The 26,215-nt window shown below is 41.7% G+C and overlaps 1 protein-coding gene across 6 annotated transcripts in view; it reads right to left on the bottom strand.

The window, feature by feature from the left end:
- The window catches only part of PIKFYVE (phosphoinositide kinase, FYVE-type zinc finger containing), a 103,021-nt gene that overhangs the window by 59,131 nt on the left and 17,675 nt on the right, over window positions 1-26,215 (bottom strand). For 5 of the 6 annotated variants that reach the window (XM_073306653.1, XM_073306652.1, XM_073306655.1 and 2 more), the window contains 8 exons: window positions 25,899-26,070; window positions 24,827-25,034; window positions 22,192-22,281; window positions 13,566-13,704; window positions 10,228-10,385; window positions 8,923-9,034; window positions 6,749-6,896; window positions 6,081-6,248 (listed from right to left, as the gene is read on the bottom strand). In XM_073306653.1, the coding sequence (XP_073162754.1) occupies window positions 6,081-6,248; window positions 6,749-6,896; window positions 8,923-9,034; window positions 10,228-10,385; window positions 13,566-13,704; window positions 22,192-22,281; window positions 24,827-25,034; window positions 25,899-26,070 (1,195 nt within the window). The remainder of the gene's footprint in view (window positions 1-6,080; window positions 6,249-6,748; window positions 6,897-8,922; window positions 9,035-10,227; window positions 10,386-13,565; window positions 13,705-22,191; window positions 22,282-24,826; window positions 25,035-25,898; window positions 26,071-26,215) is intronic. The other variant, XM_073306656.1, reaches the window with a different exon arrangement.

Genomic DNA, 26,215 nt, shown 5'->3' with positions numbered 1-26,215 from the left:
AGCATAGAGAAGAAGGAGCAGAAAAGAGGAGTTGGCATATGCAAGCATGGTCCCTTAAAAAAATTAAATAAATAAATCAGCAGGGACGAATCCCAATCCAAGTTTGGATATGTTGTCCAATAGGTGCTCTAAACTGAAGCTTCATACATAATGGATGAAGAGTCCAAGATGGTAGCATCCCCTTCAACTTAGTTACTAATATGCTAATATTTTGTCCAAGTAGAGGCTGAAAGGAGAGTGTCTTTAATAAGCTGTGCACAACTAGTTATACTGAAGGCTAGCTGACTACTTTGCAGTCTGCCCCATTTAGGGGATAGCATACAGCTACCCTACACCAGAAGCATACTAGAGACTAATCTGTGACACAATTCCTCCCCAAACACCACTTACACTAGAGTAAGAAGTAAGTTATTTAACCTCTTTTCACAGAGCAGCTCACTTACCCTATATACCCTGGATAGCAAGTAGAGGGCAGAACCAGGACTCCTTCCCTTGCAGTAGTTTCCCCCGCCCCCACAGCTGGAGCCTCAATGTGAGAATCTTACTCCACTAAGCACTGTAGGGGCTATGACAATCTAGCCCTAAGTGAGGGTTACTTATTAGGAATATCTGAAATACGTATGTTGTAAATCAAAATGTATCAAGATTTTATTGCCATGCGTTTGGGATGACCACATTATTCGTAAGTGGCAAAGCCACAAGTTTGTTACTACAGATGAACCCAACATGCAGCAATAAATGTTTTGTCACATGCTACCCCCGTCCCCCGCATAATATGGTATATTTTGTTTAAGCCCCGTTTCAGGAAGTTGTTTTAATTTTTGTGTCCTTGTCTAACAAGCTAGATAGCTTTAGCACCCATACAGAGGCCTCCTGGTGACAATAAAGTCAGAGCCAAGTATACTGTTTTGTTTGAGAGGCTGTCTCTAGAAAGTTAACCAAAATTATTTTTTTAAATAAGTCCATGTGTGTCACTTTGTGAGGCCTGACATTCAAGAGCAGGGCTGGAAGAGAGTGCTGTGTACCACTGAAGGTGGGACTCAAGAGTTCCAGCTCTCCCCCATGGAAGCTAATAGGTGGAGTTTCCAGCAACGGCAGTTCATGAGATATTTTACTTCAAGATATTCTGTCCTGAGGTCACAGCCTATCATTAGTCAGTACCGCACCAGTAACTGTTTTGTATCCCTGCTTATACCCATGACATGTTTTGTTTTGGGGAGCAAGGAGCATGTGTGCTAAATCATAGCTTGAAGGATTAGATTTTTATTGATAAGTATCGATAAATGTCAATTTCACCACACACAAAAAGTTTTCCATTACAATCATTAAAACTTACAGATAGCAAAGTAATCGAAATGCCACTCGAGAACTTAAGACTCAAAATGTAGTGATCTAAACTTTTGAATCAGGCTAGTTACAAATGGACTAGCAAACGAATAGTAAAAGCAAGTATGATTCTCTTTAAAGATATTTACATTGTATATTTTGACAATTTGTGTTTGAATAGTTTATAAAGCTTTAACTTCCTGAATCTCAAGGTCTGTCATTAAATAATTGTCTGAATGTCCCACACCTGAAAAAAATTAAAAATAAGCATCTGTCAAAGTTATAAAAAAATAAAAATCAAATTCTACCAAGCTTATTTATAGACCAGAGCTGAGATCTAAAAGAACCTTGGAAGTTTGAAATAGATGAAATTAGTCTGTTCGCAGATGCAGGCTATAAAACAATGCAATTTATTCCATAGATTCTATATAGCTTTTAAATAGGGCTTCATGGGTAGAAATAGGATATACAGGAAACTATTCAACAACTTCAATAATTCGCACTGTCGAAAAGGGATGGAAAGAGTTAAAACCAATCACAATAGCCATGACCATTAGGAAGGATGAAGTGAGATCAGAAGGAGAGACAAAGCTTTTCTTCATTGCTACTGTAATCACTATAGATCACTAATAGCAATTTAAAATGTCTTAAAATCATCCTGCATTAGCAAAATTAATATATGCCATTTTCCCTTGGTGGTGACATGCCCCCAAATAGGCAAGCCTGGGCTTGCCCTCACTCACCATAGGCGGACCTAGACAGCTTGGGACATTAGACTGGGTGAATAGTTCTACAAAAGCTTTGGTTAAAAACAGAAAAAAAAAGCCACAAGACACCTTATTATGGACTGCCAACCCTCCTTTCCCCTGTTCCACTACAATTTTATCCCCTTTATGTCTCACTACACAAAGGTGAAAACTGCTCTGTATTGAAGAGACTCTGAAGATAGAATTGTCAAAAATTGACATAGCATCTACAAGGTGAAGTCTCAAAAAAACCCCAGTTTAAACAATGAAAAAAGTTTAGCTGTTTTAACACTAATTCACTTCTAACCACTGAGTGGGTTTTCACTGAATGAAACACAAGAGGAGAACATGATGATCAAGTTCATTTTTTATCAGTTTCACTTTCTGGCTTACAAATTAACAACCTGCTGCAGCATTTGGGCTGCACACCCAAGAAGTGAATGAAATTTGACTCCAAGGTTATCGTACTGGAATTTAGTTTCCTGGAAGTGTCTGATATTATTGAGTCTTTAATGTCCTTACATAGACAAGTCCCTATACTGGGCTCAGCAACAATCAAAAAGCAGCATTAGAATACCAAAAAGTTTCTAGTACATTATAGACTATTGCTCTACAGCTGTCCCCTGTATGCACCCTGCAATTTCCACCAGTCATAAGTAACTTTATACTGCAGAATTGATTACATACTTCTTAGAACAGATGCTTTGTTCCTACTTTACCTCCCCTTTCCCCATGATTGTGACTTATAGATTGTGTGACAAAACCATCAGATTACTTCCTGCTGTAGGAGGGTGTGTCACCGCCAGTTCTGCAAGTTCTTTCACGGTAAGGAATAAACTCACTACCATGTAAGATAACAGAAGATCCTGACTAAAACAAAGCCAGAGACTAATTCCCATCATTTTCATAGGGCAATGTCCCAACAGACTGCATCCAGCATCAATTAGCGGCTAAAGGTTCATCTATGTGGGGATACTTTGGAAAATTAATCCAAATTAGTTCATTAATTTCTTAGGGAGATTATTTTGGCAGAACAGCCACCAAGCAATATTTACTTACAAGTGACAGTACACGCATCTGACCTCTGCTGTTTTAGCAATTTCCTTTTGCCATCATTCATGTTTTAGGAGATCATCCATTTAATTTCCCTGAAAATACAGTACAGTTTCCCCATGTCCTGACCAGCCTAGTTTTAGAAGCCTGGAACAATAGGGCCATCACTCCGTTCTCCAGTCCCTTTTGAGATTTTCACAGACTCACGTAGAATGTCAGGAAGGGTTTCTTGTCTAAAACATCTAAGCGTTTCCCTTTCCACTTTATCCCACAGCCTCCCCTAGAGGTTCTCACACTACAGGACAGGAACTATAAGTATGTAGAGTCACACAATTACTGGCTTCGAATGTTGTAGAATATCTACCCCTAGTTAAACAATGCTGTACACAGAGACCCAGATTCTGATCAACCTCATGACAATTCCATCATCTTAGCGATATTACTCTCAATTTTACATTGCTATAAAATTGCCTGGATATAAATTTACTTATGCCAGAAATTAATGGAAAATTCCAGATTTGGTTACACGAGTTCCAGACACAGAGGAGCTCCATTAAATTCCCCTTACAAAATGCTTGCCTTAACAGCCCAAAACTACACTGATTTCATTTGTAGTGCCTGTAACCAGGCTTACCATCCTTTAAGACAAACTGCAGCCCACTTCCTTGCACTTGGGAGCGGACTCTCAGGTATAAATGACAGGTTTCAGAGTAACAGCCGTGTTAGTCTGTATTCGCAAAAAGAAAAGGAGTACTTGTGGCACCTTAGAGACTAACCAATTTATTTGAGCATGAGCTTTCGTGAGCTACAGTTGGGCCCAACTTTATTATCATGCACATTGTGTAAAGAGTTGTCACTTTGGATGGGCTATCACCAGCAGGAGAGTGAATTTGTGTGGGGGGGTGGAGGGTGAGAAAACCTGGATTTGTGCTGGAAATGGCCCACCTGATGATCACTTTAGATAAGCTATTACCAGCAGGACAGTGGGGTGGGAGGAGGTATTTTTTCATATTCTCTGTGTATAAATAAAGTCTGCTGCAGTTTCCACGGCATGCATCCGATGAAGTGAGCTGTAGCTCACGAAAGCTCATGCTCAAATAAATTGGTTAGTCTCTACGGTGCCACAAGTACTCCTTTTCTTTTTGCGAATACAGACTAACACGGCTGTTACTCTGAAACAAAAATTTAGGCCTATGCAAAAATAAAATACATAAATAATAAATAAATCCCACAGACCACCTAGGATCACATTTTCCTATCAGTTTATAATGGGTAGATAATGACAAATATGATATTCATCAATGTGACAGGAACATAAACATACAGCTTCCAGAGAATTGAAGCCCACACCCTTCTGAAAGGAAGGAGTACAAGGAAAGAAAAGATTAGAAACATCTGCATCAGCAATTTCCAAGATCTCAGAGCTCTGTAGTGGGAACACACTATCCTTTTAGGTTTATTCCTGACTGCCCCAGCTACTGTACACTGTGAATTAGATGGCTTATCTTTGATTCCAGTTGTGTGTGCTTGCTCTCAAATATCTAGTTTTATATACTGAATAAGGTACAGTGGACAAGATTTTCAAGCTTAAATGCCTTAAATTAGGAACCCACATAGTAAGCTGTGCCCATAATGGTCAGTGAAGTCAATGGATGCTGCTGATAATCTTTTGAGGGGAAGAAGGTGGGGTCATAACATCAGACAAAACTAGGCTATTATCGAATATAAAGTCACTCCGCTTTTGAAAGTACCTTCAGCACTTTCATTTTTACAATACACCTATTTTCCTTTCCTTCTGGACAGACTTTAGCAGGTACCAGCAGTGCCTGCTGTAGATACTTGAATTTAAGGTTAGCCCACTGCCAAAGGGGCTTTTTCATTTTTTGGTTGCTAACAGTTGCTGCATCAAACTCATTTTAGAATGAAGCTTCCAGTATTCTCTGTCCAACCCAAAATTTTTCAGCGCAAACCACCTGTGAACAAGTGAAAAAAAATAAGCTTTTCTGTCCTAATTCACCCCAACAGAAAAACTTTTCCATTGTATTTACATCGACAACTGAGGGATGCACTCACTAGGAGCATCCCAATTAAAGATCCTCTACTCTGCTAGTGAGCCTTACAAGAACTGTGGACAGACTCCATAATCAAAGACTTTTAAATGCCCATTTGAAGAAACCAAGGACAGGAATCTGCAAAGCTGTTGAAGCTGCAGGTAAGGGAAAGGAGAACAGAAATAAAGAGCCACCCCAGCATTTAAAGGAGCCACCACAATTATTTGCAAACAAAAACAGTGGGCCAGACTTTGTTTCAGCCAGCCATAGTGTGGTTCACAGTATACTAAAATAGAATGGGAGAATAGGTGATATTTTCAAATAGATTTCACTTGCCTTTTCACATTCCAATTTAGCATTCATTTATAGAAGAGATTTAAGAGTGACTCAGCAGTTTGACTATTAGATTTGTTAATCAATGCATTTTATAAAAGGATAATTGGACCCACAGTGGTAAACTGATGAAAAGAGATGGAGGGATTAAGTTTTCTCCATCACTAATGGTGATTAAAAAAAGTGGCAGTCTGATTTTTTTTTTTTTTTTAAATAATCACACCTTAAATTGGCCAGAACTTATGATGTTGTCCCAGTTAGCTGAACAAGACAATATGTCTGGAACTGCCATGCTGTGAAAGGAGAGAGGAGGTAGCATGGTATCCTCCAACTGCAAAGAGAATAGCCACACAAGAAGTTGCACGCTCTTCAGAGAAGGTGGCATAGTTGGCTTATTCTGAGCACCCCTACAAAGGTAATCGAGTCAGAGGACGTATGCAGGTGGGCTAACTAAAAAGATCTCATATATACACCCATCAACAAGACAACTACAGGTAGTAGTGGGTAAACTCATCAGTGTCAGGGCACCGCTCTCCATCATGTGCAACTCCAGCTGGTGACTACCTCGTACCTTTTTGGTCTGCAGGGTGAGGGGGCACATGTGGGTACTTGGAGTGCTTCTTGATATGGAAGTTCACGTTGTCCAGCTCCACGTTCAGGTTGATGGAAGCGGCTGAGTCACTGTCCATTGTGGACTGGAAGCTGCTGACTGATGTGCGCTTGCTAGGGCTGGCGGAGTCTTTTAATGTTGGGTAAGGAGGAAGATACAGGGAGGAAAGGGGTTCAAATGGGTATCATGAGGGTATTGGAGAGGAGAAAAATTGTCTTTAATACATAAAGCCCAGTGTGCAATACTAAAAGGGATACAGTATTTTCAGTCTTAAATCTGTACACTTCAAGATAAGATTAAGTGTTGGAAGGAAGTTCTATAGATTTATTTTAAAACCCAAGTGAACATTAGGACAGTGTCTGTCTTGACACCCCGAACTAGTCCATCTGTGCTACTGTAATCCAGAGAGTTTATACTAATTTGGAAACATCAAGTTTTGCAAACGGATTAGAAAATACTGTATCCACCACAAGAAACAGGAGAACTAGTGAGGTTTTAGTTTACTTGGAACCTTACAGCTACTACCAGCAAAGTAGGACTTTCACTTCCATTACACATACACACACAAAAAGAGAGAGAGTTATGCTAATTTGTCATGCGAAGATGGAAGAGAGTCAGTTGAAACTCACTGGCCAAGTTATCCTCCCCTTCGTCAGGGATTTGTTCTGTGTCACTGTCATCAAACTTGATGTCTTTGAACCAGGATGGCTCAGAGTGCCCCTCTACGGAGTTCACCGAATCACTGTCTGGAGAGGGGGTTTCCGAGAACTCTGTGCTCTGGGAGATCAGGAAAAGAGAAAGTAAATTTAATTCTTCAGCCCTTCTGGGATGTTAAGCTGCTTTAGAAAGGCACCACTATGCACTGATCAAAACAGCAACAGCTTACATTTATATTGTGTCTTGCAGCCTGAAGCACTTCACAAAAGTAAATGTATGCACACAGTGGGATAAACTTATCACGGAACCACCCACCACTTGAGGGGGGGCAGCAACTGTTTAGGACAGGAAGCGAGTACCTCTTTACTCTGCCCACATCAGTCTTTGCTTCTTCCCCAGGCACCTCACCCCACTCTCACAAGTCAACCATGTTGGAGAGGGATAGCTCAGTCGTTTGAGCATTGGCCTGCTAAACCCAGGGTTGTGAGTTCAATCCTTGAGGGGGCCATTTAGGGACCTGGGGCAAATATTGCGGATTGGTTCTGCTTTGAGCAGGGGGTTGGACTAGATGACCTCCTGAGGTCCCTTCCAACCCTGATATTCTATGATTGAGGCAAATGAAAGACTTGCAAGTTTTCTATTCACCCCCACAACATGTTAAGAGCCTGCACAGATTTGAGCGCTAGGACTAGAGCAAAGGGGTTTGCCAAACTCTATACTTTACCCCCATAAACTGACCATGCTGATCTGGGAGAAGGACATGCACTTTTAGCCCCTTGAACAATTCTGTGACTGACCAAATCAAGTGGGGCTAACTGATTCAGTTGAAAGCCAGGTTTGGCCCTCTAAATCAAGAGAGAAACTATTGTGAAGCAAGGCCTTGGGATCTTATGGCAGGGAATCCCAGAGAGCAGACAGCAACTTCAATCTACCCCCCACCCCCAAGACAGAAATTTCCAGTCACCAAAGGAATTGCAGTTCTAGTTAGAATTTCCTCCTTTGAAACTAATGCAATTGCTGCAAAAACAAATTCACTGACACCAGTTTAACTCCACTGAATTCAGTTGAGTTACTCCCAATTTATACAGAAATAGACAAGAGGAGAGTCAGATGCAACTTCCTGCTGACTTTACACACTACAGGATCAGAGATCATATAAGAGCATGACCGGTAAACCACAAGTTAATCATGAACTGCAGACTATATACGACCAACTATAACTAAAACTTTCTGTTGTTTCTTGACTGGTAGAAGTGATTGCATGAATCAAGACAAAAACTAATGGTTTTGGCAGATCTTACACCTCAGCATATCTCAAGCAGGACAATGCCAGAGCCCAGACAGCATCTTCAGTCACTTCTCCTTTACTGGGGCCCTGATTGTCTTTCTCCACACTGCAACTCAGGCTCAGAATAAAGAGAGACCATTTATATACTAGGGTAGAGAAACCCTTTACGCAAAGTCTCCAGATACTTTACTGGCAACAATAAGTAAATTAGGGAATTCAATCTCTTCCTAAACCCATCAACTTCTTTTGATCAGGAATTAAGCAACTAATTTCCCAAAATATTGTCTAAGAGTTGGAAGGATGGTGTATTTTTTAAGTCTTTATGAAGAACTTGTCAAAGATGTCATTGTTCAAAGAGACAATGGCCCTTCCAGGAAAAGCTACATGCTGTATCACAAGTGACATCTACTCCTAGAGTGTGACAGCTGTTCTGAATACTGGCTATGCTATTCAGAAGCCACACTGGAATGTGCTTACCATTGTGACTTTAGACTTTTGTTGATGCAATCAGATTTTAGAACCCCTCCTCCTTTTTAACTTAACATAGGTGTGGCCACCCTTACTCCTCACAGAGGAAGCATCAAAGCTTCCTTGCCTGACCTAGTTTCCTCTATGACCTTAACTCAATTAGTTTACATTGGTGTAATGAGATTATGAGTATTTCCACACACTCACAACACAAGACAGACCCAGCTGGCACAGGGACAGCACCAAGAGTACAGAGAACATGAGGCAAGCTAGGCCTAGTTCTCTTGAAACCTAGGAGCTAGCAGAGCATACAGAGGAAGGAAAGTGACAACAGTTCGCCAGCCACAACTGAATCAACATTCCAATGGCAGCTAGAAAAGGTTTCTGTACCTGTAGTGGTCTGTACAGAGCATATTCATCTCTAAAGATTTGATCATGGTGACTGACACAATCAAGCCAGCGTCCATCTACCAGTGCTTGTCCTATTGCGATGGCTTGAGCTCTAAGGGCAGAATAAGAGACAGGCGAGTATTAAGAGTCTGGTTATAAGTGTGTATGGTTTACAGTACAAACTTTTACCCAAAAAAAGCATAATTTATCTCTCCTTTATTTTGCATTATTTGTTAGAGAAAAGGTACTTATTTAGAGACAATTTGGTGAGACAGTGGATTGAAAACATGACTAGAGCCAGGAATGCAAGTGTTCCCCACCTATATGTTTGGCTGTTGATTTTTGGAAGTGCTGAACACCCTCCCCCCCACGCCCCAACTCCTTGCTGTAGGTACTCAGCACCGCTGAAGACTCAGGCCCATGCTGTGCAGGCTTGAATCATCTCGATTCCTGCCCTTCTTAACTCAGTAAGACAGGGATAATCCTTTACAAGCCCTCAGCACTGCAAGGCAAACATACAGTGCTATACGGGATGGTAAGCTGTTACATTGCAGACCCAGTTATCCCTAGATCTTGGGGCCATCCAAAGCCTACAAATAGTTAGAGGGGTCCTGAAACCCACCCCCAGGCCAGCCAGCTATAGCAGCAAGGTTGTGCTCGTGCAGCTAAGAAACACAACTGCAGTATCCACGCAGCACAGTTGATCTGATCTTTTGTTGACGGAGGTTACATTATTTAAAAGTGGAGACTATCACTAGAGCATCTACCCAAAAGGCATGGCTTAGTTCAACCAACATTAGGAAACCTTTAAGAACGAGTTGATCAGCAATTATGAAACAGAGCACAGTGTTCCAAAAACAGAGACATTCTTAACAGTAGTCTCGTGCCAGTTTTAGTGATTACCATTCTCTCACTCTCCCCTCTGCCCATTTCAGTCTGTTACTCCCATTCTGCTCCCTCCTGGCCCCCCAGCTACCTTTCCCTTCCCACTGGGTAACTCCATTCCCTTGTGCTAGTCGTCTGCCCTAGTTTCCGACTCGACTTGCCCCTTCATTAAGTTATGTGCTGTCAGAATTAGCAAATGAGCTAAAGACATTCTTTCCCTTGTTCAGAGGAAGGGAGGAGGAGGAGGAGGAGATCAGAGTCTCATTTCCTCTCTCCATCCACTGATACACATGCACACTCACTTTAAAAGGGGGAATATACCACTGGGGGGGAAAAAATTTACACACATGCCAACCAACACAGACGATGAGTGCAATGGCAGATGGGTTTAATTTAAGCATTTTTAAATATCAGGAATACCTTGTGGTAATGTGTCCATTTCTGATGAGCCAGTTGACTAGTTCCTTTCCCACAATGCAGTTGGGATGGGTCCGCAGCCAATAGCGGTGGTCCTGAAACTCCATCCCACTATTGTGATGGCAAATTTTCTTCCACAAATCCTTTAACTGGACAGAGTCCTGTGTGAGAGAGACAGTTACGGAGGGTTTTAGAAAGACTGACCTTGCAGTTAGATACAGCTACATCAGCACAAGCCTTCACATTGGCTCCTGAGCAACAGCCTTCCAATAATAAGAGTAAAGTCGAAGCCGTTATGTATTTGCTTCTAAATTAAGCAGCGTACATCAGCTGCTATTTAAGTCCTTTATTTTACAGCAAGTGATCCTATACACTGAGAATAAGGGAAGAATTTTGCAGTAATATTTTATACATACAGTCAAACAATGCAAAAGCTCACTGTGTAAGTCAGGCAAGTAGTTTCCTAGCAGTAAAGCTACCATGCTGAACTCCCTCTTCCAGCCCCCTGGAACTGGGGGCTACGTAGAAGACCAAGGAACACTGAATCTTTCTTCAGGTAAAGCAATAAATGCTCTTCTGAACATTCTGTGCTGTTGACCTGAATGCTGCACTCAAGCCTCTTTCAGAGCTCTCTTTGGTCAACTAGTTAAGGAGATCCCTTTGAGAATGATGCTTTCTATGTTGCCATTTTGTTCAAGTAACTTCTACCATCCCATTTCTATGGACGAATGCCTCTCCACCATCTCCACTTATTGCCAATTGAGAGGCCAAATCACACTACCTAATCCCTACTTCCAATCTTCTGTACCCCATTCTGAATCCTTAAGGTTCAGGCCTCCATCCATTTTGACGCAAACACTCCTTTACCTGTACTTCCACCTCCATAAGAGCAGCCACAGCTGGGCAATCAAAGCTAGTTTTCTGCATGGTAAGACACCTCCAGGACCTCACTTTCCAGTTAACATAACCAAGGGCCCAGGACATCCATGAACATGATTTCCACCCACCCCATGATTCAGGTTCTCTCCACAGATCTCTGGTGCTAGACAACTCTGAATCACAGGGTCTGATGTGTTGGTTAGTTACACTACAACTTTGAATCATGTTGTCATAAAACCGCCTGACACTAGTATGGCTGTAGCCTACCTAATATTGGTCATGGCTATGTCTCTGCAGGCCAGAACAACTCTTCCCCACCAGCACACCCAGACAATGCTCTTATCCTTGTGGACAGATGTTCCAGTCATTTGAAAGGACATGCACCACAGGAAAAGATCTGCAGGTGTTGAAACAGCCCAAAGAGGAAGAGAGGAAAGAATTGGGATTGTTTCTTTAGTTGCTACTACATGATGCATAAAGTTAGCCTAAAGAAGTGTAGGGTCCCCCCCCCCCCCGCCCCCCGGAAGACTATGTAAACACACAGAACCAACAGAATTATGACATTAGTTATCAAGCAAACTGATTGAGAGGGGAAGTGATTTTCATTTAGACGTCAAGTGTTTTTATTTTTATTATTAATCTCTGTTTAGGACAGTTTTTAGGGTTGTGTGTGTTTAACAAACACACACACCTTCAAACAAAGGGCTAAAAAAGCTCACAAGACATACTGATATCTCCCAGAGCAAGACTAGATTCAACATTCCTGATTTTATATATATTATATATAAACATGCACACACACACACAAATAAAAATAAAAATAAAAAAAGCAGCCAGGACTCTACTACATGCCTCTTCATACACCATAAGCAAACCCAGTTCCTCACCCCTTTAAAAATTCAAGTAATTGAGTGATTTATCAAATCTGATCAGCATTCCTCTCATCTAACCCTTTTGCTGAGATGACAAGTTTGCCAGGAAAGTTTGGTTTCCTTAGGATCTTCCCTATCCCCACCCCGAAAAAAAAATCCTATAATTTTAACCCAGTTTTGTGTGCACAGGTTTACTATATCTGCCCCAGAAATTTCTATCCCCCTTGGCTTCAACTTACAGGAACCTGGTCCCACTGATTGGTTGACTCCAGTTCCATGCATCCCATGCTAGCCTGTCCAGTGCACTGCATGTTTTGGGGTGGTCAGCTACAAAGCACGTCACTCCTGCCATGGCAGGAGTATATAAAATTTGATTCAGTAGAATTCAGTCATCTTAATATTGCTTTGTGTTTTAGACTGAAATCAAGTGGCAGAACACCACAACACTTTAAACTCTAGGATTTTAGCTTGCAGATTATGGAAGTGTGCATGGATTTCATTCAGAATTCCAGTGCTCCTGCACCTTGTCAAACTCCCGCTTTGCAAGCAAAGGCCATTAACTTTTTATCACAGTATAGTCAATTCAATGCACCACTTAAGAGTATCATGACCTGACAGGGACTCAGGACAGTTCCTGTATTACAAGAAGCAATTATGACATCCTAAATTATTGCATAAAAGCAACAATTCTAAAAATCAGATCTAAAGTTAAGTGAAGACACAACAGCTTTGACTATTTTGTCCCAAGCTGTATTTGTAACGTTTAAGCTGTTAGTGTCTCTGTCCCCCAGACTGAATAAGATCCTAAGCTGTCCCCCTACTCTCCCTGACACTCCTAGATCCCTTCTGCAGAGCATATCTGCTACAGCATTCTCCTTGAAAGGAAGAAATTGTCTCATTATAAAGCTTGCTTCAATGTGGAAGCTCTACAATAAAAAGGTGAGCCACCACCAAACATCAAATTCTGCCCTTACATATGCAATCCACAGGGAGACAGTACTAGTACAAGATTTGACCTTATTGGTTTTGAATGGTAACAGACATCCAGAAAGATTCAACACTAGTTATGCAGTTTGGACAGTTTTAAATGAAACATCTCCCCCCTCCCTCCATTCTAATTGATTTTATAAACGTTAAGTATGTAAACAAGGGTTTGGGATTTGGGGTTTTTTTTAGTTTTATATAGTATTTCTCACAACACACAGAACAGAATGTTTTACAACAGGATTGCTCCAGAGTGCTGTGCTACTGGTTTTGATTGCTTTTCCTGGAACAAATGCATTAGTGCTACTTCCTATGAGAAAAGTTACATTAACTCCGCAAGCAAAGCAGATAGGGAGAAGGTCAAATTTCAAAACTTCTAACATTAGCTGTGGTCTCTAACTCATTCAAATGACTAGATAACTATTTTACATTAAAACAACTATTTACAGTTAGAACTTGCTAACCCATAAGGAAAAAAACTCAAGGATCATTTTAAAATCCACACACACACGAGCCACAACCTGTACCACAAAGAAAGCATTAGAAAGACAGACACACATAACACATTGCTATCACAATGGAAGACAACAAAAATCTAGTTTGTACCAGAAGAATTTTTCGTTCATCCTCATTGGTATCTGCTTTCAAATACGTGCGATTAGCCTGTGGACTGACGGATGTCTCGTATGCAGGCACCATGGGTGAACCAGACCTATCCAGTGACAGGTTAGTAATGCTGGCCGATCTGGAGAGAGAAAGAGAAACAATACTTATAGTCTGCAAACCCCTCATAAACAAAACTTTATCAGAACAGGCTGTGACCTTACAACATGCTTCAAGAATCTTTAAGCAATGTGCTAGCATACGCTAGCTTTCCAAAGCAGCACTTAATTTGGGAGAGGTGGGGGAATGACACTTTAAGATGGCTGCAATACAGGGAACATTAAAATGATATTGTGCTGAAAGAGATTACATGGAATCTCTATATTATAAAAGATGTTAACAGGCAAAATAGTTCATATTGAACAGCTTCACATCAGGAGGACTATTTGAGCCAAGTGGTTTTTTTTCCTCCCCATAAGGATGGGGGCCGGGGGTGGGAGGAAAAAAAAAATCAACCTTGGACCCAACTGTTTCCAAACACTGGGTCAAGTCCCACACTCCAGTGAATAACGCATTCAACAGTTTCACAAAATGGTGATATATTATATAGTGACAAAAAGCAAATGTATCCTCTTCTTCAACATCCCACAGCTTTGGGACGCCTCAGAGTGACCCAGAGTATATTTTATTTTATTGTCTCTTCCCCACCCACCTCACAGTAATGCATTTTGAAATGAGAGTTCTTTATGGGGACAATACCCAACTTAAGCTAGTTTAAAAAGTGATTTTAAACAGGTTCCTGGTAGGGTTTTGGTTTGTTTTATAGGAGGGGAAGAATTGTGCAACTTCTGCAATTGTCCTCTTTTAGGCGTTACAATCTTTTAGTGCATTAAGTTTTTTCAGGAATAAGCTATGAATTATAGGACAGATAGTGACATGTTAATCAAATTGACAGCGAACAAATTCAGGCTGGAAATCAGAAGGTCTCCAACCATCAGAGAAGTGAGGGTTTGGAACAGCCTCCCAATAGACGTTGTGGGGGGCAAACAAGCACAGTTTTAAGAGAGCTAGACCACTTTATAAGTGGGACTCGTAGAGTTCCTGCTGACAGTGTGGGGCAGAGGGGTCCCATCTGGTTCATGTTCGATATCCTCAAAATCTCACGTTTCGGGTCACCTGCAGAGGTCATGAAGGAATTCTCTCCCTTCCCCAACCCCAGCGCAGTCTGGGGTTTCTTGGTCTCCCCCTGAAACAGCAGCGATACCACAGCTGGAGATCGTGAACTGGGTAAGGTGGGCCAGTGCTGGGAGGTGGTACTGAGCTTCCTCTCAGGTGCTTGGCTGGCTGGTTCTTGCTCACGTGCTCAGGCTCTAACTGATTGTCATATATGGGGCTGGGGAGGACTTTTTGTTCATGTGACTCCTCTGCAGCATGGGTGCAGGTCATTTACCAGGATTCTCTCATTTAAATCAATTCCCTGCCATTTCAGGGGCCTTTGGTATTGGTGTATCGCAGTCCCTCCTAGTCTCTGCCTGGGGCACATAATAGTCTAGTCTCCTAAAGGCTGTAATACTTTGGTCTAATTTCAGTTGTTGGGTTTGGCGTGCGGGTGCTGCTGGTGGCCTGTGAGACAGAGGTCAGAAGTGATGATCTGATAGTCCTTTTGGCCTTACTCTAGAACTATTAGATAGCTAGGGAATGCAGACTACAGAAGTTAATGGAACATGAAACTGTAAGAATGTGGACACTGAAGTTATATTTTACAAAAAAAAGCAGCAATAGAATAAAAAAGCAGCAGTCTTTCAATCAGTAGTACTGGCCTGTTGAAGTGTTTGAAAGAAAGCAGAAAAGTCTACATTAATAGGCTCAAATTAGGTAATGAGCGAGTCAGGATCAAGACAAGCCACGTTGGTACTTCAACAATTGACATTTAAAGGACAATTAATAGCATTTTCCTGGCCAATATAAGCAATGTGTCACAGCATACCTCTGACATACAGCTAAGGCTGTCATTGCTAATAGCCTTCAGCTACCGCAGATGTTATGTTCCTAGTCACATGAGTTAACAGCATTTCAAGAACCGATCATTTAGATCAGTACAGAAAAAGTTATACAGTTTTAACAACTTCCCATATCAAATGTTTTCTAGTACTAGTCAATTGTTTTACAAGAACTAGTTTAACTATGCCATCTAGCTGTAGAAAGCATAACTGTTTTATTTATGTAGGTATGTATAAAACCACACAAACATGACCAGCTAACTAAATGGACATTCATATCAAAACTTTGTCACCATCGATTACATTCAAAGCCTGATTGTATATACCTGAATTGTGGCCTAGTGGATAGTGCACTGGACTGGGACTCAGGAGATCTGGGTTCTAGACCCAGTTTTGCCACTGGCCTGTTGGGTGACCTTGAGCAAGTCTTTTCACCTCTATGCCTCCGAAACCCTATTTGCTTCACTACATAGAGTGGTTCAATTGATTTCAATGGGATCACTTGTGGGCATCGTAACTGTGGCAGACTTGGGTCCTCTAAGAACATCCTTTATAGTCTCTTGTATGATCCTCCTATTTTCAGCAATATATACTTATCTTGACTGGCAAATAAAATCTATATCAAATAGCTGGTTAGAATGGTTATCCATATGCCCAATGAGTTAGAAATGGAATTCAGTCAAGTTAGCAGTCAAATAGCAGCTAAGGCAATTAGCTATATTTGCCTGTTCAATGCAAGAGACAATTACGAGATAAGTGCAAAAGGCAGCCTTATTACCCCTCAAAACAGAGCATAGCTAGCACAGTTGATTATTAATTCGCTGTCATTCTACTGAAAATGCCACAGTGCATTGCAGAGAGAGCATGCATTTAATTAACGTGTCAGGCATTTTTGGGACCTGATGCCATTTTTAACTATGTAGTCTGAAAGCCTATTTAATAACTTTTTAGGGAAATGACTGAGTAACTAATGAACTCTGGAAAGTTTAGAGAGATTCTCAGCAAAGTCATAAATACCTAGGGGTTAGAGGGAGCATATCTACACAAGGACTTTATACCAGACTCTGATCAGTTCCGACTGTTAGAAGAAAATAGTTTGATCTGCAGAACACACAAAAAAACAAATCTACACAGACACATGCCTAGAACCCTGACCAGGGGTATTCTACCTGCTACCCAAGATCCATAAACCTGGAAATCCTGAACGCCTCATCATCTCAGGCATTGGCACCCTGACAGCAGGACTGTCTGGCTATGTAGACTCTCTCCTCAGGCCCTACGCTACCAGCACTCCCAGCTACCTTCGAGACACCACTGACTTCCTGAGCAAACTACAATCCATTGATGATCTTCCTGAAAACACCATCCTGGCCACTATAGATGTAGAAGCCCTCTACACCAACATTCCACACAAAGATGGACTACAAGCCATCAGGAACAGTATCCCCAATAATGTCACGGCAAACCTGGTGGCTGAACTCCATGACTTTCTCCTCACCCGTAACTATTTCACATTTGGGGACAACGTATACCTTCAAGTCAGCGGCACTGCTATGGGTACCCGCATGGCCCCACAGTATGCCAACATTTTTACGGCTGACTTACAACAACGCTTCCTCAGCTCTCATCCCGCAACGCCCCTACTCTACTTGCGCTATATTGATGACATTTTCATCATCTGGACCCATGGAAAAGAAGCCCTTGAGGAATTCCACCATGATTTCAACAATTTCCATCCCACCATCAACCTCAGCCTGGAACAGTCCACACAAGAGATCCACTTCCTGGACACTACAGCACTAGTAAGCGATGGTCACAAACACCACCCTATACCAGAAACCTACTGACTGCTATACTTACCTCCATGCCTCCAGCTTTCGTCCAAACCACATCACACAATCCATTGTCTACAGCCAAGCTCTAAGATACACCCGCATTTGCTCCAACCCCTCAGACAAAGACAAACACCTACAAGATCTCTATCAAGCATTCTTACAACTACAATACCCACCTACTGAAGCGAAGAAACAGATTGACAGAGCCAGAAGAGTACCCAGAAGTCACCTACTACAGGACAGGCCCAACAAAGAAAATAACAGAACACCACTAACCCTCACCTTCAGCCCCCAACTAAAACCTCTCCAGCGCATCATCAAGGATCTACAACCTATCCTGAAGGACGATCCCTCACTCTCACAGATCTTGGGAGAGAGGCCAGTCCTTGCTTACAGACAGCCCCCCAACCTGAAGCAAATACTCACCAGCACCACACAACACACACTAACCCAGGAACCTATCCTTGCAACAAAGCCCATTGCCAACTCTGTCCACATATTTATTCAAGGGACACCATCGTAGGACCTAATCACATCATCCACGTCATCAAGGGCTCATTCACCTGCACATCTACCAATGTGATATACGCCATCATGTGCCAGCAATGTCCCTCTGCCATGTACACTGGCCAAATCGGACAGTCTCTACGTAAAAGACTAAATGGACACATATCAGACGTCAAGAATTATAATATTCAAAAACCAGCCCGAGAACACTTCAACCTCCCTGGACACTCAGTTGCAGACCTAAAAGTCACAATTCTTCAACAACAGAAAAAACTTCAAAAAACAGACTCCAACGAGAAACAGCAGAACTGGAATTAATTTGCGAACTGGACACCATTAAATTAGGCTTGAATAAAGACTGGGAGTGGATGAGTCATTACACAAACTAAAAACTATTTCCCCATGCTAATTTTTCCCCTACTGTTACTCACACCTTCTTGTCAACTGTTTGAAATGGGCCATCCTGATTACCACTACAAAAGTTTTTTTCCTCCTGTTGATAAAGCCTACCTTAATTGATTAGTCTCATTAAGAGTTGGTATGGCAATAACCTTTTTTCATGTTCTCTGTACATATTATATATATCTTCCTACTGTATTTTGCACTGCATGCATCCGATGAAGAGGGTTTTAGCCCACAAAAGCTTATGTCCAAATAAATTTGTTAGTCTCTAAGGTGCCACAAATACTCCTCGTTCTTTTTGCTGATACAGACTAACACGGCTACCACTCTGAAACCTGTCACAAAAAAGTGAGATTGCCTCTTCAGACCCTCAGAGGAGATCTCAAAGCCTGTACACTGCTTTTGGGTCTGGATTCATCCCTGATTGAGGTGGCTGGGATATGGTATGAAAGAGAGAGAGCAGAATATGGGTATTTTTGATGTGAAGTGGCTCTAAAGAAAAAACTGTCAAAGGGAGGGGCAATGAACAGACCCCTCCTCAAAATGGGCTACCATCAGAACAGAGTGAGAAATGGCAAAACGTTAAACAAAGCAAATAAGCGAGCAAATGCCACAGGGAGCGAGCACTGGCTCTTCGTAACTATTCCACTAAGACTAAGCATTTAGGATACTTCAACCCTGGAAACCTTCCTGGCTCTGGGCAGAATACAGCTGCACACCTACTCAATGGAAGCGGCAGAAGTTACACCTACTCAGTGGAAGTTACAGCTGAAATAAAAAAAATAATCAGGCCTTTAAGTGCCTGACATTTAGCCGTTACTCTTGCCAAGGCTTTCAAAAATATCATGACAGTCAACTCTCATTCACTAGGATACCTTTGAAAAGGTAAGAGTGTAGACATGGCTTTTCTAGATCTTTGTATCGTATCTCTAACAAGTTGATTGTGGTTTTATAGCCCTTACTCCAGTATTCCCCAGTTACACCATTTTTTGTTAAGTCACTTTAAAAATATTTTACTGTTCACTTACACATTGATTCCTCCCATTAAAGGGATAGGTTTTGTGTAAGACTGAGATCAAGTTGGCATAATCAGAAAAAACTACACTGTGTTTCGGGCCGGGGGGGGGGGGGACGGAGGGGGGGACGGACACTAGCAGTTTGTTGGTGGCTTTTTGCTATCAAACCCACTGAATGAACCATTGTCCTCAAAGATTTAAGCGTCTATTATAAGAAGTGGCCTGTAAAATCTATTCAGTACTGAACCTAAAATCTCTGAATTGTAACGTCACAGGGCTTTTAGTGCACATAAAGCAGTTAACCAGCCATCCAAGATCAGTCCCAAAAGCCTCCCTCATCATGCCCTCCCCAACACTTTAAAAGTTAATTCCATAACTATTCCACTTAGTTTGCTATACGCTGGAGTTCTAATGAGATCCAGTAAGTGAGAGTCCCCTCTAATACCTATCCCAATACAGGTTTTGCTGAACTTTATCTGGGATTTTTAATCCTTTTACTTCCTGCAGCAGTGACAGAATAGCCTTCTTAAAGGGATGAGGAGGTTTGTTTGCTTAGCTGGAGATGTCCACACAGTCCTTTTAACACATTAAATGTTAAGCACTATCAGAATTCATAGTCTGCCAAAAGAAAGCATACAGTCTCTGTTGCATGACCCAAAGCTACAGATGCCAAGAGAGTTTCATTGGCTGGGATGCTGACTTTGGCAAAATTCTCAGGATTCAGAGACAGGGGTGGCTTTACATCATCACTCTGCATTTCCCTAAATGAACATTTAAGGACCGATTTGAAGGTCAGAGAGCCATTCAAAAAAGGTTATTAGTAACTGTTAGACTGAACTGCTGCAGCTGCAAATTGGGTCAGTCAGGCATTGCTCAGGACACTCCTACTGCACATAAGGAGCCAGCCAGTCTGAGCCTTCTGGGAACAGCCCTCTAAGCCCCACCTTCTCCAGCAGGTACTGGGAGTAGAGGGAGAGTAGCTTCATGGCCCTAGCAGCTTCTTGATGATTTTACAGTCATTCAGCATTGAGCTTTAACTCTGGACTTCCTTCTCTGTTTGCCAATCCATCATTGATTGTTGGTACTAATTTATAGGCTTGTCACCCTCCTCCCCTCTTTATCACCTATATCTAGTCCCTCAACCCCACTTCCCTCCACTGTTCCTTTGTTTTGAAGTTTCAGTGGAGCACAAAAGAGGAGGAACTGACCTACCAAGATATGAGCTACTAAAGCAGCCACATAATCTCCTTGTAAACCAGGCAGGCCCTCCATTTTCCCCTGTCCACCTCCGTTATCTTAACTTGTTCTGCCCAGGTCTCCTTAGATAGTCTTGAAGAGCTAACAGAGACCATGCTCCGCATTTGTGTAATACGGAGTACATTGGTGACACCCAGTGATCTTTCTAGAGGACAATACCAACGCTCTGAAACTTCTTTAACAGTATTAAGACCCTCATTATCTTTGTCCTAGCCATCATGTTCTCTCCTTGTGTTTGTGTCCTAGATTTGGCAGTTACAACTGGAAGCTCTTTGGGGTAGGAACCAGTTATGTAGCACCACCAAACAAATGTAAGGTATCAAAAATGACTACATTCTGGCAAGGGATTCCCCATCATAAAGCTCATTTAGACAAAAGCTTCAGAAAAAAACTGCAGCTGATTTTTAAGTTTTTACATTTATTAAAATCTACTTTGGCCCCTGGAAGTTTAACTACTTTTATACAAGATCAGGTGTGGGAATAGTGAAGTGAGAAAAGGAACAAGGCTATTCAGTTCAGCCAGCAGCAGACGTAAGAAAAAAAATTCCTACAGCTTTAGTGCACACTCCAACACTTCAAACAAGTAAACAACTAAAATCCAAGGAATAGTCTAAGCTCAGTTCTCTCAAAAGCAGCCTGAACAGAATTTGCCTACAGAGTTCCAAAAGTACACAAAGAATGAACACAGCTGTTGAGGTCAGGAGAGATTTCTCCAGTTGAATCTGCCAGGGGAACTCAATGCACAAGTTAGTGACCCAAATTGGAATTCAGCCAGGACAACAGGGCTAACATGGCTTCTCTTACAAGAGATGCTAATGAATAAAGGAGGCATGCACCCAGATGCTACTCCAAGCAGCCTGAGTGGATAGCCTTGGTTTTAGCAGCCCAGTGACACAGGCAAAGTTAAAAGTGAACCAATCAATTCAGTACAGCATCTCTTGCCCTTGTTACCACAATTCTTCCTTCTGTTACCTCTCAACCTCCCCTCATTAGAGTTCATTTTTCCACCTTTCTACTTACACCATTTCTCCTGCACTCAAAAGCTTTCAATTTCCTCTCACCTCTTCCCAATCTTGGCCTTTAGGACATAACCACAGTCTCCTCACCCAGCCCCTCACTAACCTGTTTCCATGCTTTCCTTTCATTGTGTTCCAATGGAACACCCAATCCAGTTTTCATGGTACCATCAAAACAGCCACACTACCGAACTAGAGTAACAGTACAGTCTTACTGTATTCCTGGTCCTTTTTCCTCCCCAACCCTATTATTAGTCTTGCTTGTTTAGTCACACGTAGACTGCAAGCTTCTCAGGGCAGGAAGCATGTTTAGCTGTACATTAGAATACTTAAATATATTTGGCATTGTATAATTACTGAAAGCAAAGACATTTGGGTTCTTCAGTGACCACAAGTGAATGGGATTTTAATCTCACATCTCAACCAACAGATTGCACCTTGAGTAGTACAGTGGTCCCCTCATTACACCAGGACACAGGTTCAGAACTGATCAAGAGAAGATTTTACCAAATCACATTTGTTTCATATTCATGATGCATGGTATTGTGATTAGGAAGAGAGATCTTCAACAGATACACACACATGTGGTAATTTACCTGTTTCGAGCAGGAGACTTCCCCGGATCCTCCTGTACAGACACAAGGCGTGTTGACAGTGTGGTAGTTGAAGTGTCTTGGTGAATCAGACTGCAAAGAACAGAGCTCTGTTAAGACAACCACCATTACAAAGAAGCACTGAAAACAGTCCCAGTTAAAACCAACACTATTTAGGATAACATGATTTGATAAGTAGTCAGAGCACAGGGGAAACATCCTTCATAACATCAGCCCAAGGACAGCTGTACAAAAGACTGGTATGGTGTTCTCCTTTCGGACTCCACCGCCAGCGTCTTTCAAAATACACAACTCCTCACCTAGTCTTCATCCTCATCCCCTCCTGCATTGCTGTGCCTCTCCTTAACTCACCTCCCACCCACTTGGTAGCACTAGTACCGGATACTCCTTGCCCTTCCTCCTTCACGACATTCCCCCACTCCAAGAAATTCGTTACCTTAAATATCTAGAGCCCATCCACATAGCTATGTTCTTTATCAGTAGCTATCACCATAACACATGCACAAGCCTCAGTAGCCCTCTCATCAATATAACCTTTGTCCTCCTTTACTCACCTTTATCCATCTTGCCCTATCACTTGAATTAGCAGCTGTTCAGCGCAAGGGCAGTGTCTTTTTCTATTCAGCACCTTAGCATGCTTTTGGGTGGTCTGAATAAATACAGCAGCTCTGCTCCGTAAAGGTTTTTCTAGCTGCTCTAAAGAGTTTGTATAGTTTAGAGAGAAGACATTTTTCTCCTCAAATACAGTAGAATAGTAGCAGACTTGAGTTCTTGTTACTCTGTGAAAAGACAGAGCTGCAGCTTCTTTTCAATATTCTCTTTAAGCAGCCTACACCTAGCATGAAGAATCTCATGGCTTACAAACACAAATTACATTCTGCTTTAATTGCAAAGCTGAGTTTAGTTTGCCAAGTTTCTACTGCAGTACTGTTAAGAAGTTTGATTAAGACTCTCAGCGTGTACTCCCTTACTAATGAATTTTAAGCCTAATCTGGCGGGAGGGGGAGAAACAAAAACAAGCTAGCTTCTTCAAAAAACCGTAACACCATGCTCATTTAGCCAATTTCCCTACAACGCTGATAATTATGCCATCTCCAGAGATACCAGTCTTTCAAGTCTCAGAAGAACCTTTCCTCCAAGGCTATATTAAGACTCCCAAGAATAAAGATGCAAATGCTTTCCACGCACCATCATCCTACTTGGGATGTGTTGCACTCCCCAGCTAAAGACAGCATGGAAGTGGAGAAAAAGCTATAAAGGCAGATCAGGTGGTCTCAAAAGTTAGTGTTTTGCAGCATTCTCATACACCTGAAAAGTAACAGATGTCTTTGTGAGCGTGCCACAGAACGCACTGTTCTACAATTCAGATTCCTTGGACAGCACTTCTATCAGACACTTTAAAAATATTAGTTTGTTTTTAATAAAAAGCTGAGACCTACACTGTAAATACTTAGCAAAGGAATTTAGGTAGTGTCCCCAGGTACTAGGTTAGAGATGGTTAGCAAACTGCCTACATGGAGTATTAATTTATAGACTGTCTTAACATTTAAGAAGTGATCCAAGACAAAGAATCCTTCACCTTGACAGAATCTCTTCAAACACTAGATCTTTTAGACCTAAAGAAGCTTATCCAGAATACTGTCATTCTAGTTGTTAGCACACGCTGAAGGGAAGTTGAAGTGAAAAATCAGTATTCTCTGAAGACAGCTGTTTTCTGAGCTCTCATATTGCCAGTAGAGCATTAACCACTAGCATACATAGAAAAAAATCCAACTCTTGCCCCTAGAGAAGTTACACATTGCCACTTATAGTACTCTTCTGGTTACAAAGCAAGCACGATTGGAGTCCTCTTTTAATATAGTTTTATCCTGACCTTGCAGTCCTGGAACATATTTGGGTTCTTCTCACACTAATCAAGATCAGTGAGAGTCAATATCATGCTGTGGCTTAAGTGCTGTACAAGACAAGACTGTTTTCCTTTCCTCTTAGTAATTTTCTTTTATCTAAGACCACTAGGGAGAGCTTTGGCTCTTTTGACAGAGATAAAAGAGCCCCTCAAGTTGTCCCTGCAGCCTCATACCAGGGGTTTGACTCTTTCTGCAGACAATTACTGTCTGCCAATTTCATCAGTATTGGCCCAGAGAGCATTTTTTGAGTCTACCATTCCTAATTCTGACAATCAGCAAGCCACCACTTTACTGAACTGAAGCCTGACTCACCAGTGGTGGAACAAGAACAGCAATCGCTTCCATCTCTATGAAGCCGCAAGCCTACACAGTTACAGTGAATGCTCCTATTCCCATTACCAGCTTCCAGCTCCAGTCTAGTTTTAAAGGGTCTATTATTCCAAATGCCGACTGCCTCACTAAGACGGGGCCAGTAATTCCTACTGGCCAATCTCTTCTCACCACTGAAGGAGAAAGTTAGAACCAAGTGCAGGGTTCAGGTCTTTTATAGAAGATAAGCCTAAATTATCAGAGGCAAACTAACAGCCTGAGCCTACATGGGTGAGGTAATATCTTGTAGTGGCCCAACTTCCTCACCTAAACAGATGACAATCTGGTAGTGTGGCTGAGATTCTGATCCCTAACCAGAGTAATAGGAAGCCATTTCATACCTTTGCCAAGTAAGATCCTCCTCCAGAAAGATATTTCGGCTAGCTTTTCTACTCCCAACAGGTGTGCGCGGCTCCCCAGGTTCCAGTACAGATACACAACAGGTAGAATCAGACAGGGCATTTAAGTCTTCCCCAATGGAGTTACTGTCTGTGGAGTGTGCATAGCTTAAAGCTATTTTGCGGCAGTAAGTGCAAGCTCGGAGATCTCCTGTAGCAAAAGGAAGCAGGAGGAGCGTAAACCAGTGAGATGGAGCAAAAAGTGTACAGGAGAAGTGCCATGCTTGGGAGAGTCTCATAAAATCTGTCAAAGCAGGGCTTCGCTGTTTCAGGACTTGTGCACTAACTTGAGTTTCTGGGGCTCACTTGAAGTAAAAAATAAAATCCTAACCACACAAGGAAATTCTCCAAGTTCAAAAGTTAAGCATGTGTTTCATGTAGATCCAGGTACCACCCCAAAAAAGTTTACATGCTACCAAAATTATGGAGTGGTAGTAGTAAGTGAAGGATTACAGACCAGTTGGGGACAAGCTGTCTCTCACTTGTTTCTAGACTTCAGAGTTCAGAGTTTAATACTGAAAATGTTGTAAGTAAAATGAATTTGTGGAATTGAGTGAACGCATATTCTGCCATTTTAAGAACGCAAGTTTTATTTGTGAACATACTTCGTCATGTTGACATGTCTGCTAGACAATGGTCATCTTTCTTTGCTTCTTCATCCTTTTCAGATGATTCACCCTTTTCTTATCTAATGAAGTTTTCCAAAGCACTTCAGTGATTTGTCAGCCCTAGGCTCACTGGAAATCAAAACCATTTGCACTCCCAAGTCACTGAGGTACTCTGGAAAATTTTAACAGCCGCTTTATATTTTGTTACACATGGCTGTGGGCACAAACGTATTATTGCATTCTGGGTTTGTAGTTTGCCTTTACCTTGTTAGTGTGGCTTTTTAAATGAATTGTTAAAAATTGGGCCCCTTAATTCTTTAGTGACCAGTATTCTGAGTGCATTAAATACCTGAAAAACATCAATTCTTAATACATAGATGCACTAGGCACAAATAAAAAGAGCATACCTGTGTAACCCATAAACTTTCCAGGGATTTCCTGGTTGCAGCATCGGCTACAGAAGATCTGCCCACACAGCCGACAGTGGTGTCTGCGTCGGAAGGTGGTGAATTTCTCGCTACAGTCATAACATTCTTTACACTGGCTGTCTGGCATCCAGTACTGCTTTAAATCACTATCCTACAACGGAAGTCATATTAGAGAAATGAGACAGTATTCTATGCTCCTTGCTGCTACACAAGCAGTCAGTGAAAAAAAAGTGAAGCTGGACATGTTTATAAAAATAGGATAGTTCATAGATTTGATGCAGCACTGTAAAGAGTCA

Source organism: Lepidochelys kempii, chromosome 11, assembly GCF_965140265.1.
Source record: "Lepidochelys kempii isolate rLepKem1 chromosome 11, rLepKem1.hap2, whole genome shotgun sequence".
Classification (NCBI taxonomy): domain Eukaryota; kingdom Metazoa; phylum Chordata; order Testudines; family Cheloniidae; genus Lepidochelys; species Lepidochelys kempii.
Note: the sequence above shows the minus strand (reverse complement) of the source record. Positions and strands in the feature narration are given on the sequence as shown.